At 49.3% G+C, this 13846-nt stretch overlaps 1 protein-coding gene across 2 annotated transcripts in view; it reads left to right on the top strand.

The window, feature by feature from the left end:
- LOC144828458 (ubiquitin carboxyl-terminal hydrolase CYLD-like) overlaps nt 1-10038 on the top strand; it is a 677169-nt gene extending 667131 nt beyond the window's left edge. For both annotated transcript variants that reach the window (XM_078686635.1, XM_078686637.1), the window contains one exon: nt 7594-10038. In XM_078686635.1, the coding sequence (XP_078542761.1) occupies nt 7594-7778 (185 nt within the window). In that variant the 3' untranslated portion in view covers nt 7779-10038. The remainder of the gene's footprint in view (nt 1-7593) is intronic.
- Nucleotides 10039-13846: the final 3808 nt, after the last annotated feature.

Genomic DNA, 13846 nt, shown 5'->3' with positions numbered 1-13846 from the left:
TTCACGGGGCCTCCCCTCAGCAGTCTGTCCCCCCACGCTCAGAGCTCTCCACCTCTTCCAAATGTGAGCACTCCATCCTGATTGATGTGTTCCTCTATGTTGGGCCTGCTGTTCCCTTTGCTTTTACCCTTATGCTTTTGAGCTACTTGCCGCCACCAGGAGGGGTGAGGGGGTCGGTTGAGGGGGGTCTGGGGGCGACGGGTGGGGGGGGGAGTGGGGGGGTTGGGTGGGCGGGAAGGGGATGGGGGGGGTCGGTTTTGTTCTGGTTATTGCTTGGCATGCCTTCGTTGAGGCCAGTGAGATGTATCCAGTTATTAGTGTTCCCCCTCAGCAACTCGCCGGGGACCTTTCCCCTACGCACGCCTCTAGATGTGGACTGGCGGCCATATGACTGAGATACTGGGAGTCGTCTACCCAGTTGTTTATAACACCTGGCCCTTACCCGAGCTGTTGGCACTGCGGGGGGACGACCAGCCCTACTGCCACCGGTGGTTCTTCATGTCTTTTTCTCTGTGTGTCTTATATGGCCTGCCACTGCATCATCCTGCCTGTATCATGTCTGAAGTGGGACTCCTGCTATGGCTCTGTATGGTTGTTATGCTGTCTGGTACTCTGCTTGCATTTGAAATTTTATTAAACCTAATTTTGACCAAAAAAAAGAACATACACAGCATGAAATCACAAAATCAAATCGGTCATACCTACTGGAGAGCTGTGGGGAATAGAATTTTTCAATACCTACTCCGTGGTTTTGTCACCAATATCAGCAACAGTCACTTCAGCAACAGTCACAAGAGAGATTGACAAGTGACAGAAAACATCAGCCTCATGGAATGCAATATACATTGCTGCATTCATAAAGAAACCTAAACCAGCAGACCAATATCATTCATGCTGACTGATCTCATTCATCAACTTGAATGGAAAGATTTATGCAGATGTGTTAGCCATGAGATTAACTCTGGTTATATGACAACTGGTCCATACATAATAACATGGATTTATCCCTGGGCATGGCACTACCATGCATATCAATTATGGCATTGTCTTGTTGGATGTTGCCCAAATTATACACACACCTTCTTGGTGCCGAAAAGGCTTCTGATCCAGTTTTCTGGCAATGTCTCTGGTCAATTATGAATAAGAGGAGGTTGGGTAAAATATATATCTATATTTACGGCAGATTCAGGCACTGTGTAATCATTGGAGAAAGTTTGTAATACATTTTCCATATTACCTGATAAATGTTAGGGTTGTCTTGCTTTTCCCCAATGTAGTTATCGCTTTATTTAGTGCCTTACTTGTAAGTACCAAAGGGAAATCTTCACTTCAAACTTGCTACCATTAATATTATATTTCTACGGGTATCAAAATGCTGAAAATATCTGGATTTACTCCAATGCCTTTGAGGCCATTAACGTATTAGAGGCAGAGGGAGAAACAAATGAAAAGTTGTCTCGTTATAAATTAAAAACGGAAAACACAGATTACTCTAAATCACAAACTAGACGTTGATCACCAATGGGTAGTTGCAGAGGCAACTTTTCTTAGCGTTAAGAAAAGTAGCAAAATTGGGGAGTTTTTAGAAGGAATTATGAAACCCTATTTAAAAAATGCATTTTACACCTCCACAAATAGAATCGCCTTCCCATTTCCATGATAAGGCAGTCTAATATTATTACAAATGGAAATTCCCCTTAAGTGTTTGTACTTATTTCGATCAGTTCCTTTATCCATTCTCAGTATGTTTTTTCAGTTGACTTGACTCTGCGATTAGCAGTGTTATATGAGGCTATGCAGAGCAAGGAGAGCGATATGCTTACTGATGCTGCCTTCAACAAAGGGGGGTGGTACTCCCTAATTTCAGTTTTTACTATTGGGTCACAGTGCATTTCAGCATTAATTGCCGAGGCTCCTCGAGACCTTTTCTCAATTATGTTCCAAATGTGTTTTTGGCACAGAAGCAATCTATTTTATATTAAAACACTCTGACCCCAATTACTTTAACTCCATGCGTGCGGCTCATTTTCCCGCTGTGCGCTGAAGTTTTAAAAAACCCGCGGTTCATGACGAGCTCAGCTCGTCATGAGCCTACGAGAGGTGTACCTCATGACGAGCTGAGCTCGTCATGAGCGTCGTAGGGGTTAAGAGAGTACTGTTCACGGTCATAAAAATGGTAACAAACATATGGGATAAATGGGTTACATTGTTTGGTAATCCAGTAATACATTTCTATACTCCTCTCTGGGGCAACCCATAATTTCCAGGTTAATTACACTGTCTAGAAATGTGTAAGAATTGAATAAATAGTTTCTTTTTTTGATTTGCAGACAAGAGTATAGCTTGACACCGGCTGTTTTCTATTTGCAGGTGAGGGGTTATTTTACTTCAAACAGGGCAGATCTGAATGTGTATAAAATAGAAGTAATTGAATTACCCAAACAGACACATAAAAATATGTAAAATCAAGAACTACAGTTTTTAGCAACAAGTATAATTGATAGATAACTTGTCTGCTAAATGGTCTGAGAAATTTGGCATGGATGTCAGGAAAAAGGAAACTATGAAAACAACTAACAGGGCAAAATACCTTTTTGAGCTGCTACATTGCTGCATCCTAAATGTATTCCAAATCTATTTTATTTTATGAAGTAGTTCCCTTAACAAGGGCACATAGACACAGCGTTAAGCCTACACCCTCGTAGTAAGGCCAGCCGTGTGTAAAGTAGCAATTAGGTCATAAGTCCTGCATAAAGAACAAGTTAACACAGCGCCTTGCCTACAACCCCAGTGGGGCCGGCCGCGTAGCCTAACATCAGCTGTCATAACTACACCATGCATATGGAGCCCAAGCACCGAACCATTGGGAATAGGAGAGCAGGCAACTAGCCCACTACTGCCGAACGACCCAACGGGGGTCACCAAACACACAGAAAGGCTAGAGGTAGAGAGAGGAAGGGGAAAAGTGTGGAAAGAGTATGGGAAGCGAGAGACAGGGAAAATGCCATGTGGACAGGGTGTGCGTGCTACTCAATGGGGGACGGGGGGGGTGCCAGCTAGCTAGAAACAGCCTCAACAGCTCTCGCATCTTGCAGGGCGGCTAAGGGAGCAATCTATTGGGGTCCGCGGGAGTGACAGCGTCATCAAAAAGGCGCAGCGTCCGGAGTCTAGTGGGCATGTGTCGCGCATGTTCTATGGAGCAGAGGTAACGTACTAAGGGCTTCCAGAACGCCCCAATGCGCGTGTCGCGCGCCTGTAATCGTGCTGTGAGGAGCTCCATTGCTAGAACGTGCCAGAGCTTCACAAACCAGGAGGCTATAGGAGGCGCTTCGGCTCTTTTCCAGTACAGGGCTATAAGCTGCTTGGCCGCTCCCAGCATTTGGAGCGTCAAAATCCAGTCGCTGCGGGTGAGTGCCTTGAGATCGGGAGGTCTAATGCCAAGGAGGATTGTGCTTTTGGCTTCAGGCAAAGGGAACCCCAATACCCCTCTAATGTGACTGAGGACCTCTTTCCAAAAAACAGTTAAGAATGGGCACGCCCACCATATGTGTACGTTGCAGTCCGACATCTCCAGCACAGTGGGGAAACAGTGGGGAACATCTTATGCAACCACAGAGGAGTGTAGTACCACTGAGTTAGGAGTTTGTAGGCATTTTCTCTCTGCTGGATACTCCGGTATATCTTGGGGATATCTCTCCATACTCTGTCCCATTGCGAAGGTTCAATGTCCGTGCCAACCGCCAGTTGCCATTGACGCTGGTATGGGTGGGTGAGTACAAGCGGCGGGTGCTGCAAGATGTGATAGATCTGGGTAATCAGCCTCTTTATTTCCCCGAGGGAGCGCGCTAGCCTTTCAAAAGGGGTGAAAGCTCGCGTGGCTGCTTGGCTTATTTCCCCACTAGAAACCCAGTGGCACAGCTGAGCATACTGCAGCCTTGCCGATGTCGGTAGTTGGAACTCCTCCTGCCATTGGTCGAACGATTTGAGTGCACCCCCTTCAAAGAGATCACAGACCACCTTGCAGTCTCCTTGCGTCCATTTCTCAAATGCCCGAGATTGATGAGCCGGCGGAAATTGCGGATTTGCTGCTATGGGAGTATGTGGGGACGGAAACGTAGTGAGCCCTTTGGACACATCGATGTTGTCCCAAATGTCTAGTACCGCCTTCGTGGGCACCGCCATGTACGCGCTCTTAGAGCGAGCTGCCCGATGGAGCCACGGCAGATCCCAGATATAGCGTCCCGCTACCGCCCTGTCCATATGTAGCCATCCCTTTTCGCTCTCTCGCACCCCCCACTCTATCACAAAACGGAGATGTGCAGCCCAATAGTAGTGCACTAAGTTGGGGCAAGCTAGGCCCCCCTGTCCCGTGGCACCATAAGGATCTTCTGTGAAAACCGGGATCGCTTACCGCCCCACACAAAAGACGTGAGCTCGCGTTGTAGTCCCTGTATGCAGTGAAGCGGGATTGGGGTGGGGAGGCATTGGAACACGTAGAGGATTTTGGGAAGGATCGTCATTTTAACAGCGTTGAGCCGGCCTAACCACGACAACATCAGAGGCTTCCACCGTCGTACATCCTCAAGAACCGCGTTTCGGCAGTCCCTCCAGTTCACCGAATGACCAGGTGTCCAGAGAGGGGGGTCAGAGAGAGGCCCAAGTATCGTATATGGCGCTCAGCCCACTGATAGGGCACTGCTTCCCGCAAAGAGGGGATCTCCTCCGCCGGTATGGTGAGGTTGAGAGCCCAAGACATATCATGGTTGATCTTGAGGCCGGAGGCTCTCTCGTATAAACAAAGCACCCTATGGATTGCCGGCAGAGACTCCCGCGGGCGCGTAAGGGTGAGAAGCAGGTCGTCTGCAAACAACGCCACCTTGTTGTCCCGTCCACCATGTACTATTCCGTGGATGTCCGGCGCACGTCGTATCATCTCCGCGAGGGGCTCCACTGCGAGGGCAAACAATAGGGGCGATAGGGGGCAACCCTGTCTGGTGCCCCTGTGTATTACTAGTGGTGGGGTTAAGCCGCCGTTGACTCGGATTCTGGCCTGTGGCCCTATATACGGGGCCATAATCCTTGTGATCATCTTCGGACCCAAACCAAATTTGTGGAGTATCGCCCTAAGAAAGGCCCAGTCCACCCGGTCAAATGCCTTCTCCGCGTCCAGGGAGAGAAGGCAAGCCGGGATTTTCCAATGGTGCACCTTCCCCACAAGGTGCGCGATCTTACGTACGTTGTCCGCACCCTGTCGGTCTCGGATAAATCCAGCCTGATCAGAGTCCACAAATCCAGGCATATATGGATCTAGACGTTTGGCAAGGAGTTTAGTATATATTTTAAGATCAGTATTCAATAGGGCTATAGGGCGATAGGAAGCACACATCGTGGGGTCCTTCCCAGACCAAGCTGCTACGCCAGGGGATAGAAAAGCGGGAGGTAGGGACTCAGGCCACAACAGCGCGTACAGCTTGCGGGTCCAAATGTCCGGTCCAAGCGCTGCAGCCAACACCACCGCAATGCACACCAATCCGCTCCTGCAGGCCGGGCGGGACCCACCTCCACCTCTGGGGGCCCGGGTCTGGGCTGCGCCTCTCGCCTCAAGTTCACAGGGACCTGCGCGCCTGCCGCTCAGCGCTCCCCGGCCCCAGCCCTGCCACCAACTATCAGGGCCACAACTCCCCCCGGTCAGCTCCTCGTGTCCGGCCAGGACCCAGCGTCCACACCGCTGCACAGAACGTGATGCCCCCAGGTCCCAATGTATGGAGACGGACCCAGCGGCAGATGTCACCCCCACCGGCCACCACACAGCGTCAGTAGACAACTCCGCCGCTAGGGGCCCAGGCCCGCACTGTGCCACTCGCCCGCAGGGGCTCAGTCTCTCGCCTCTCGCCTCGCCCCTGGCTCCAACCCCGCCGCCGACTCCCCGGGCCTCGACACTCCCCCGCCAAGTCCTCGCGTCCAGCCGGGGCCCCGGGGCTACACTGCTACGCAGGGGGGATAGGGCGCAGCCTCCCAGGTCTCAGCCCACCAGGCGGGGCACTGTGCCTCTGTTCGCACCACACAACGCTGGCCTGCAGGACAGGGCCCGCCTCATCCACCAGAGGCCTGGGTCTGTCCCGTGTCTCCCCCCAGGGGGTCTCGCAGCACTCCGCTCAGTCCCGCAACAGCCCCCGGGGCCCCCAGCAGGAGCAGCTCACCGTGTCGTCCGTGCCCTCCTCTTGGGTCCGATGCAGCGTTCCTTAGCGGGACAGTCCCGCCGTCCCCGTGGCCTCCGTACCAGCAAGGGGCACAAAATGGCGGGCGCCACTCCTCGTCAGGACGCCCGCGCCCAAGGCAGCCCACCTCGCGCCTTTGCCGCCTCCGCCTCAGCCTCCAGGCGAGTCGCCGGCAATCTGTCCGGGGGCCTCCGCAACCGCCTCAAGGGATCCTAGCCCCGGGTCCGCTGTCCGGCCCAGCTCCGGGGCGCCGGGATCACCGCAGGCCGGGGCTTCTATAGGTCACGTCAGGCCTCGGGACCTCCTTCCAGGCAGCCAGCACCACCGGGTAACTCCAGCGTCTCCGCTGATATCGCCACACTCCGGCACACCTCTCCGCTCGTCTGATCCCCAGCCGGGACCCACGAATAGGGAGCAGCCAGGTTCTGAATGCAAGGGTCCGCCGTCGTCCAGTCAGCTAAGATGGCGGGCTCGGCTGCTCGCAAGGAACCCACCGGGCCACTGCAGCTGTCCGGGTGGGGTATCCAGCCGCTTTCGCCACTCCTCCAACACCCCTGCTTTCCAGGGGTCCCCTCAGCGCCCGGGATCGTCGCACAGCCCCCAAAACTCCGCTAGAAATCGCTTAAATAAGCAGCGGGGCACCGGAGCTCTCAAAAGGCACCTCTTAGTACATCGCCGCCGAAGCCACGCCCCACCAGCCTAAATTTAAATTGATAAATGTTATACTATACTACATTGAAGATATTTAAATCGAAGTGTTGGTCTGGTTCTAAATTTCCTTGCTGCAGCCAATTTCATACTGATGACTTGCAGATGTTTCTTTACTGTATACGATTGAAATATCTCTGCTCCATTGTTGTACTAGTTGTTGTAGGATTTGTAGTAAAATTGAATCTAATTTTACTCACAAAAAATTAGGCAAATAAGACAGCGCCTCGTAAGAGTAGTTTGTTTCTGTTTAACACAATTGTGCATTGCCCTAGACTGGATTAGCCCTCACCAAGCATTGATAGATGAAGGAGCCTGTTATACCGTACTCATGAACTTGAGGTAGCAGTACAGCATGCTAAAGGTCCTGTGGTAGACAAGTGATGTATTAAGAATTGGGTACCACTTATACATTTTACTGATCAGAACTGATAAACTAAATCATTTTTTATGTGCGGTATGCATTTTTTTTAAATTTGAGTGTGGCCAGCTCTATGAAATGTTTTGCTGTGAAGACTTAATCACTTCTATGATATTTATGAACTACTTATAATGTTTTTTAAATCAACACTTTTGTTTTATTTGTCTTCTTCTCCTTAATAAAATTTTTATATTTCTTGAAAGATTGGTAAATTCCATTTCTCTGCTTCCTTTTGTCTTGGAACAGGTGATGATGACGGTTACAATATTCCAATGGTCACCCTGTGTCCGGAAGTGGCGAAATATCTTGAGTCCCCAGTAGCTGAGTTGGCAGAGAAGCGGCCTCGGGATATGGAAGGCGTGGCTAAACGACTGTTCTGTGATGCCTACATGTACATGTACCAAAGCAAAAAGATGGAGCTTTATAAATAATTTGGCCTGGTTATCAGCCTCTCAGCTCAGTCCCTATGCTGCTGTTTGAATTGTAATCACAGGATGATGCAAAAAGAAATATCACACACAACACTAGCGGTTCTTTTATAGGTGCAGTCTGAGCATGACGCTCTATTAAGTTGTGTTTTAGAGGCCTACATTTTCCACACTGACTCAACTATAATATTTACAGATATTTGGAAAGATCCAAGAGGATTCAAATTTAGATTTGCACTTTGTAATATACCTTCTGTATTGCATATTTTGTAATCTTTTCTTTCTCGTAGTCAATCTTCCTAGTTCCTCTTCTTTTTCTTTGCTCTTTGTCATATCTACCCTTTTTCAAACTTTGAATTATTTATTGGGACTTTTCCTTTGTGAGGGTTTTTGTGTGTACCTCTTTTGCCTGAACATTTAACAGACTGTTTTGGTGTTTTTTTCTTTTTATATTTCTGTGATTCTTTCTTTAATGTTCTGTCCTCTTCCCCTTTAACTTTCTCTCCATTTTTAGCCCACTACTTATACTTTTTATTAAACTATTTTCACCAGTTCTTCTTTGTTTTTAATCACCCTTACCTTTTCCTTCCTCCCAGCTCTCTCCTTTTCCTAACTTTTTTCATTTGATGAGTTCAGTCAAAAAAATGTTCACGGTTTTCTCTTTCCTGTGCGAGTATCCCTGCTGTGGAGTTGTTTCCAACCATTTGACTCTTTAGTTGCTTCACTGCTTGTCCCTCTCCTGTTCTCGTCTTCTTTTTCAAGTGTAACTCCAATATTTATGCTTTACTGGTGGCATTTCACTCATAAATGTATCTCACTGATGCCTCTTAATATTGCGAATTATTAGTGGTCTCTGTGCAGAATTTCCCTCTCTCATGTCTTGGTGCCTCTTGGTTACCAATGCATGAAAAACCTTTTGTTTGTAACTTTTCTGACATGCTCTTTCCTGGGGCTGTATTATACTTCGGTCGCACTGTGCCTGTTTTTCCGCAACATAGCTTTAACGGGGATAATGCGCCTTATTACATATAATGCGCTTCTCCGAGTACAGCCACAAACTCACACCTGCCCTGTGGAGGAGGCTCTCTGCCTTTTACAGCTCAGGCAGCACTCAGCCTACACTTTAAAGGAGTGGACAGAGAACCACCTGGAGGCCGGTGAAGTGAGTGTCTGGACTGCCTGTAAGGGATCTCTGAGAAGTCCACACATCCTTTCCCCACCCTCAGCAATGCCTGCATTTCCCAGTTAGTGCCCCTCCTGACAGGCTCTTTGCTTCTGCACCCACGTTCAAGATATGGGCCTGGTCAGATGCAAAATATTTCTCTCATATGCACTTGATTATGCCCAGTGCAAATGAGGGACCCACCCTTTAAGGTTGTGCTGTGCATATTACAAAAGATACTGCACAAGCGCTCGCAGCTCCTTCTGTGATACTACAGTGCCCCTAGGCACAAAAAATCGGCCCCAGTGTTTGTCTCCCCCCCCCCCCCCCCCCTCGCGATCACCGCAAACCCACCCCCAGGTGATCTGCTGTTTCCCTCCCCCTTCTGTTTTACTTTGGCCTCTCTTTCTAACTTACCACCCATCTAATGTGTATAGTATGCTCTTGCTTGAGTGGACAATTCCATCCATCTCTCTATTTTCAGGTACACCAGATTTATTTTCTTACTTATTTACTTGTAATGATTTCCGGATGTATTTAAATTATTTGTTGATTTCTATATGCCACCCGTGTCCTCTTCCTGCGTGCATATGACCGGAAGAGAGACTGAAATGCTTTCCTATATTTGATATTCTGTATCTTGTGAGGGGGGCGGCTCTACTTCTGCCACAGCCTGAGAAACGTGGCTTTGCTTTCATTAAGTACAGGATCAAATCCATGCTCATTTTGGGCCAAGGAATCAAGGAGGAGTGAGAGATAATCACAGTCTGTTTCTTACATTTCAGAGTCTGAAATGTACACAGGCGCCTGCAAGCCTGTCGGTGTTTGTTTATAATTACATGCACACTTTACAGAAAGTCATATACACGTTATTTAATATGCTTCCTACTAAAAGATGTCAATTTTTTTAAGCAAAAATATTTTTCTATTGCATAAGGATTTTTAAAGGTAATTTTGTTTAGGGTCCTGTCTCTATTTTACCGAAAATTTGCCCGTGGTTTTATTAATATGACGGATTGCAATTCTGTTTGCAGCTTTTGGGAACGTTGTATGTTTTAACTGATTGTAGAAAATACACCGGTGTCTTCAGTGATCTATTTACTCAGTTGTGGTTTTTAGTTATTTTAAGACTTCCATCATTGCATGTATAACATAAGCTCAGCTTGAACGGATGGATTGGGGGTTGGAACTTATTGAGCACAATGAAACCATGGTTTGCACACTTGCATCTGTTTTTACTCTCACACAGCCCACCCTGCTGACACTGCTCTGTTACTTTTAGGACAGTGCACAGAATACGTCACTGAATATTGGCTAAACCTATGTCAGATTGTTTTCTTTACTGGGCCTGGCACATGTATTACTGATATCAGAACCCAACAAGAGCTGCTTCACTGGGCCCCAGTCAAACTTTGAGTTGATTGTGGGCCTCTTCTGTTTGCACACAACATGCTTCAATAGGACGCTGTTAGGGAGTACCATCCCAGAAGGATGTGGGCCACAGGCTGATGCGAGCAGTGAAGGAACTAAAGAGGACTTATGAAAATAGAGGCGAATGTGGAAAGAGGAACAAACAGAAAAGGTAAGTATGAGAAAGGTAAGAAAGAAGAAATAAAGTGGGGGGATGGGTAGAAGGAATGGGAATAGAAATAAAGGGGGAAGGGGTGGAAGGAAAGAAACATGAATAGAAAGAAGGAAAACAAAGGTAGGATGAAAGAATGGAGCAAAGGGTGAAGAATGAATGCTTGTAAGGATGATAAGATGGTTAGATGCAAGGGTGACAAAGGGCTGATAGAAGACAAAGGATCGAAAGGTGAGAGTGACAATGGGTGGAAGAATGGATAGATCAGTGAAAAGATGGTGAAAGGAAGTAAAAGGGTTTATGGTTCAAAGGATGGATATATACGAAAGGGTGAAAGGACGGATAGATGGATGGAAGAAAATATGACTGGATGATCAGGTGGAGGGCTGGAGAGAAGGGTGGATAAATAGATGAAAAACTCTTTAAGATCCTTGAGTAACCTACAAAGGAAAATATTGTAGGAGCCACGACAAATAATTTTAATGAATATTTCTTGCTCGGGATTCACCATTGTTGCAGTGTCCTCATTTCCCAGAAAATATTGAAGCAATTCACCCATCCAGTGCTAGGTGGCGCTGTCTACGGAGTCACTGATGGCACTACTTGCAGCGAGATAGTGTCTACAGAAATGCACTTAAGGCAGCTATGCTATCCGTTGTTTTTTCGTGGGCCGCAAACTAAACTTTCCTTACGTGTTTTTACAATTTAAAAAAAAATTCTATTCAGTTTCTAGAATAAAGTTCTTGTTCTTCAGATCTTCAGAATGTTGCTTTATAAGTATGCAGGATTTAAACACTGTGGTCCTCTGAGCAGCAGAGACAGCCATCTCTCATGCATGCATTATCTCTGCCTAGAGCAGGGCACTGAGGCAAATGCAGCACACAGCCGGTAGAAAGAGAAAGGTCAACGTTTTATGGCCCTTTGTCAGCAGTAGAGAGGTTTTAAAGTAGGCCTGCTTGCTGGTAACTTGGTTCATTGAGTTGGCACACCCATACTTGTCCATTGGTTGGCCTTGCCTTGAGAATGAAGCATCACTGGTAACGTTTCAAAGAAATTTTATTGAGCATAAAGATTGCAATAAATAAGAATATGATACAATATCAATATAAAGCACAATGCAAAAAGAAATGAAAATGGTGCAATGAAATATGCTGGGAAAACAGAAAGGTAACATTTTACCCTGCACATGATTTTGAAGCCGACAAGCTAATTGGTGGTCTTGCCCAGTGCCTGGAGCCCTAGCCCGCAGGACTAGGCCTTCTAGGCCAAAGTCAGAGTTTCCTCTGCCTTTCAACAGGGGCGGCTCCGAGCGTCGCCCCACTGCTTTCTCCCAGTGTGAGAAGCGGAAATATAAAATGGTAATAACTTTTAATTATTACCATTTTATGTTTGGTTGAAGGCGGGAATGCTCTGCGAGCAGGGCAGGGAAGGAGTGGTGTGCCCACCCCTGAGTGCTTAAAGACTGTTTGGTCGGCCTTCTGGGGCCGCCCAAACCAGTCATGCGCACTCTGCCCTTCTCCATGCGTGCATGGAGAACATGGCCTCCCCGTAAGCCCCTGGCTGGACGGCGGTCCAACCAATCACAACGCTGCTTGCAGCGTAAGCAGTGTTGTGATTGGCATAGGGGAGGGAGCCTGCTTCCTGCTCCTACCAGAGGCAGGAGAGCAGGAGCAGAGAAGACGCAGGACCCGGTTGGCAGGAAAGTAAGTTTAATTTTTTTTAATTCATATTCTTAAATTAGCCACCTACCCGCTAGCCATGCCGGCTGCAACTGCCTTTCACTGTGTATGACTGAAAGTTTTCAGCCCGCAAGAGCTCCAGCCACCATCCCGGTCTGATGCCTCTTTGCCCCGTAAGGATAGGAAGTGTTGCCTGGTGCCTGGACCCCTGGCCTTGCGGAACCGGGCCTCCCTTGTGAAAGCCGTGGTTTCACCTGCCTCTCACTGGAATGTACAGGAACTGTTCAACCCTCAGGAGCCCCAGACTACTCCCCAGTCTGATGCCAACGTGCTATTGCATTTGTTGCCTATTTTCTCTGCGCTGCTTTAGTGACTGTTGCCTGTTTTTCTGTGTGTTGCCTGTTTCCTTCTGCTGTGCCTTTAGTTCTTCGCCTCCCCGCATTCCTTTCCCGCCACTGCATCCCCTGCAGGCCCCGACCCCCTCCTCTCCCATCCGCTTCCCGCCACCCGCCGCTCCTCCCTCCCTCCACCCTTTCTTAATGCAGGACGCTGCGCGGCGAGGGTGCAAACCTTGACCTGTTCTCAGGCCAGGACGCTCCCCCCACCGCCCCAGCGTTCCCTGCTGGTGCTGTGTCCTCTGTCTGCTGCCCCTCGCTGCTGCTGGAAGTTCGAGGCCCCCCTCCACCCGCAGGCTTCCGCTTGCGCCTCATCCCTGGTGGCCCAGTGGTGGGCGGGAAGTATTCGGTCTGATCTGCTGCCTGTTTCCCGTATTTGTATTGTGTTTGTTGCCTGTTTTCTCTGTGCGCTGCTTTAGTGACTGTTGCCTGTATTTGTTGCCTGTTTTTCTGTGCGCTGCTTAAATAACTGTTGCCTGTGTTTTTGTTGCCTGTTTCCTTCTGCTGTGCCTTTAGTTCTTCGCCGCCCCACTCCCCGCATTCCTTTTCCCGCCGCTACGTCCCCGGCGGCCTCGCCCCCTCCTCTCCCAATCGCTTCCCGCCACCCGCCTCCCAGCTGCTCCTCCCTCCCTCCACCCCTTCTTAATGCAGGACGCTGCGCGGCCGCGCCGGAGGTGCGCCAGAGGCAAGCTTGTCTGCGCCCGTCCCCGCCTGGACCGCCCCCGCGCCAGAACCCCTGGACCCCGCGCACCCCACCACACCATACCCAGCCTCAGCTACGACATGAACTCTCCTCATGCTCTCAACACCGGCCGAGACCAACGCTGCAACCAGGCCGCCCCAAAAGGCACCCACGGACCCTTTTCCTGCCGCAGCTGCAGCTTCACCTGCGACAGAACCACCAAACCATCAATGACCAGACCCAACCACCTCCGCTGCATACTCCTCAACACCCGATCCGCATGCAGACACGCCATCGAGCTGGGGCCTGCTCGACGCCACTGCCCTGGACGTAGCCTTCCTGACCGAGACGTGGTGGAACGACTCCTCTGCACCAGACATCGCCATTGCCATCCCAGACGGCTACAAGATCACCCGCAGGGACCGCGCCAACGGCATCGGAGGAGGAATTGCCATCCTCCACAAGTCCACCCTCAAGGTCACCACCCACGCAGACGACACCCTCAATGCCGCCGAACACCTGCACTTCCGGATCCACACCGACCCCAACACCACCCTTAGAGGAACGCTCA

The sequence above is a fragment of the Lissotriton helveticus genome, chromosome 4_1, assembly GCF_964261635.1.
Source record: "Lissotriton helveticus chromosome 4_1, aLisHel1.1, whole genome shotgun sequence".
Lineage (NCBI taxonomy): Eukaryota > Metazoa > Chordata > Amphibia > Caudata > Salamandridae > Lissotriton > Lissotriton helveticus.
The sequence above is the reverse complement of the archived record's forward strand: the minus strand, read 5'-3'. Positions and strand labels throughout refer to the sequence as shown.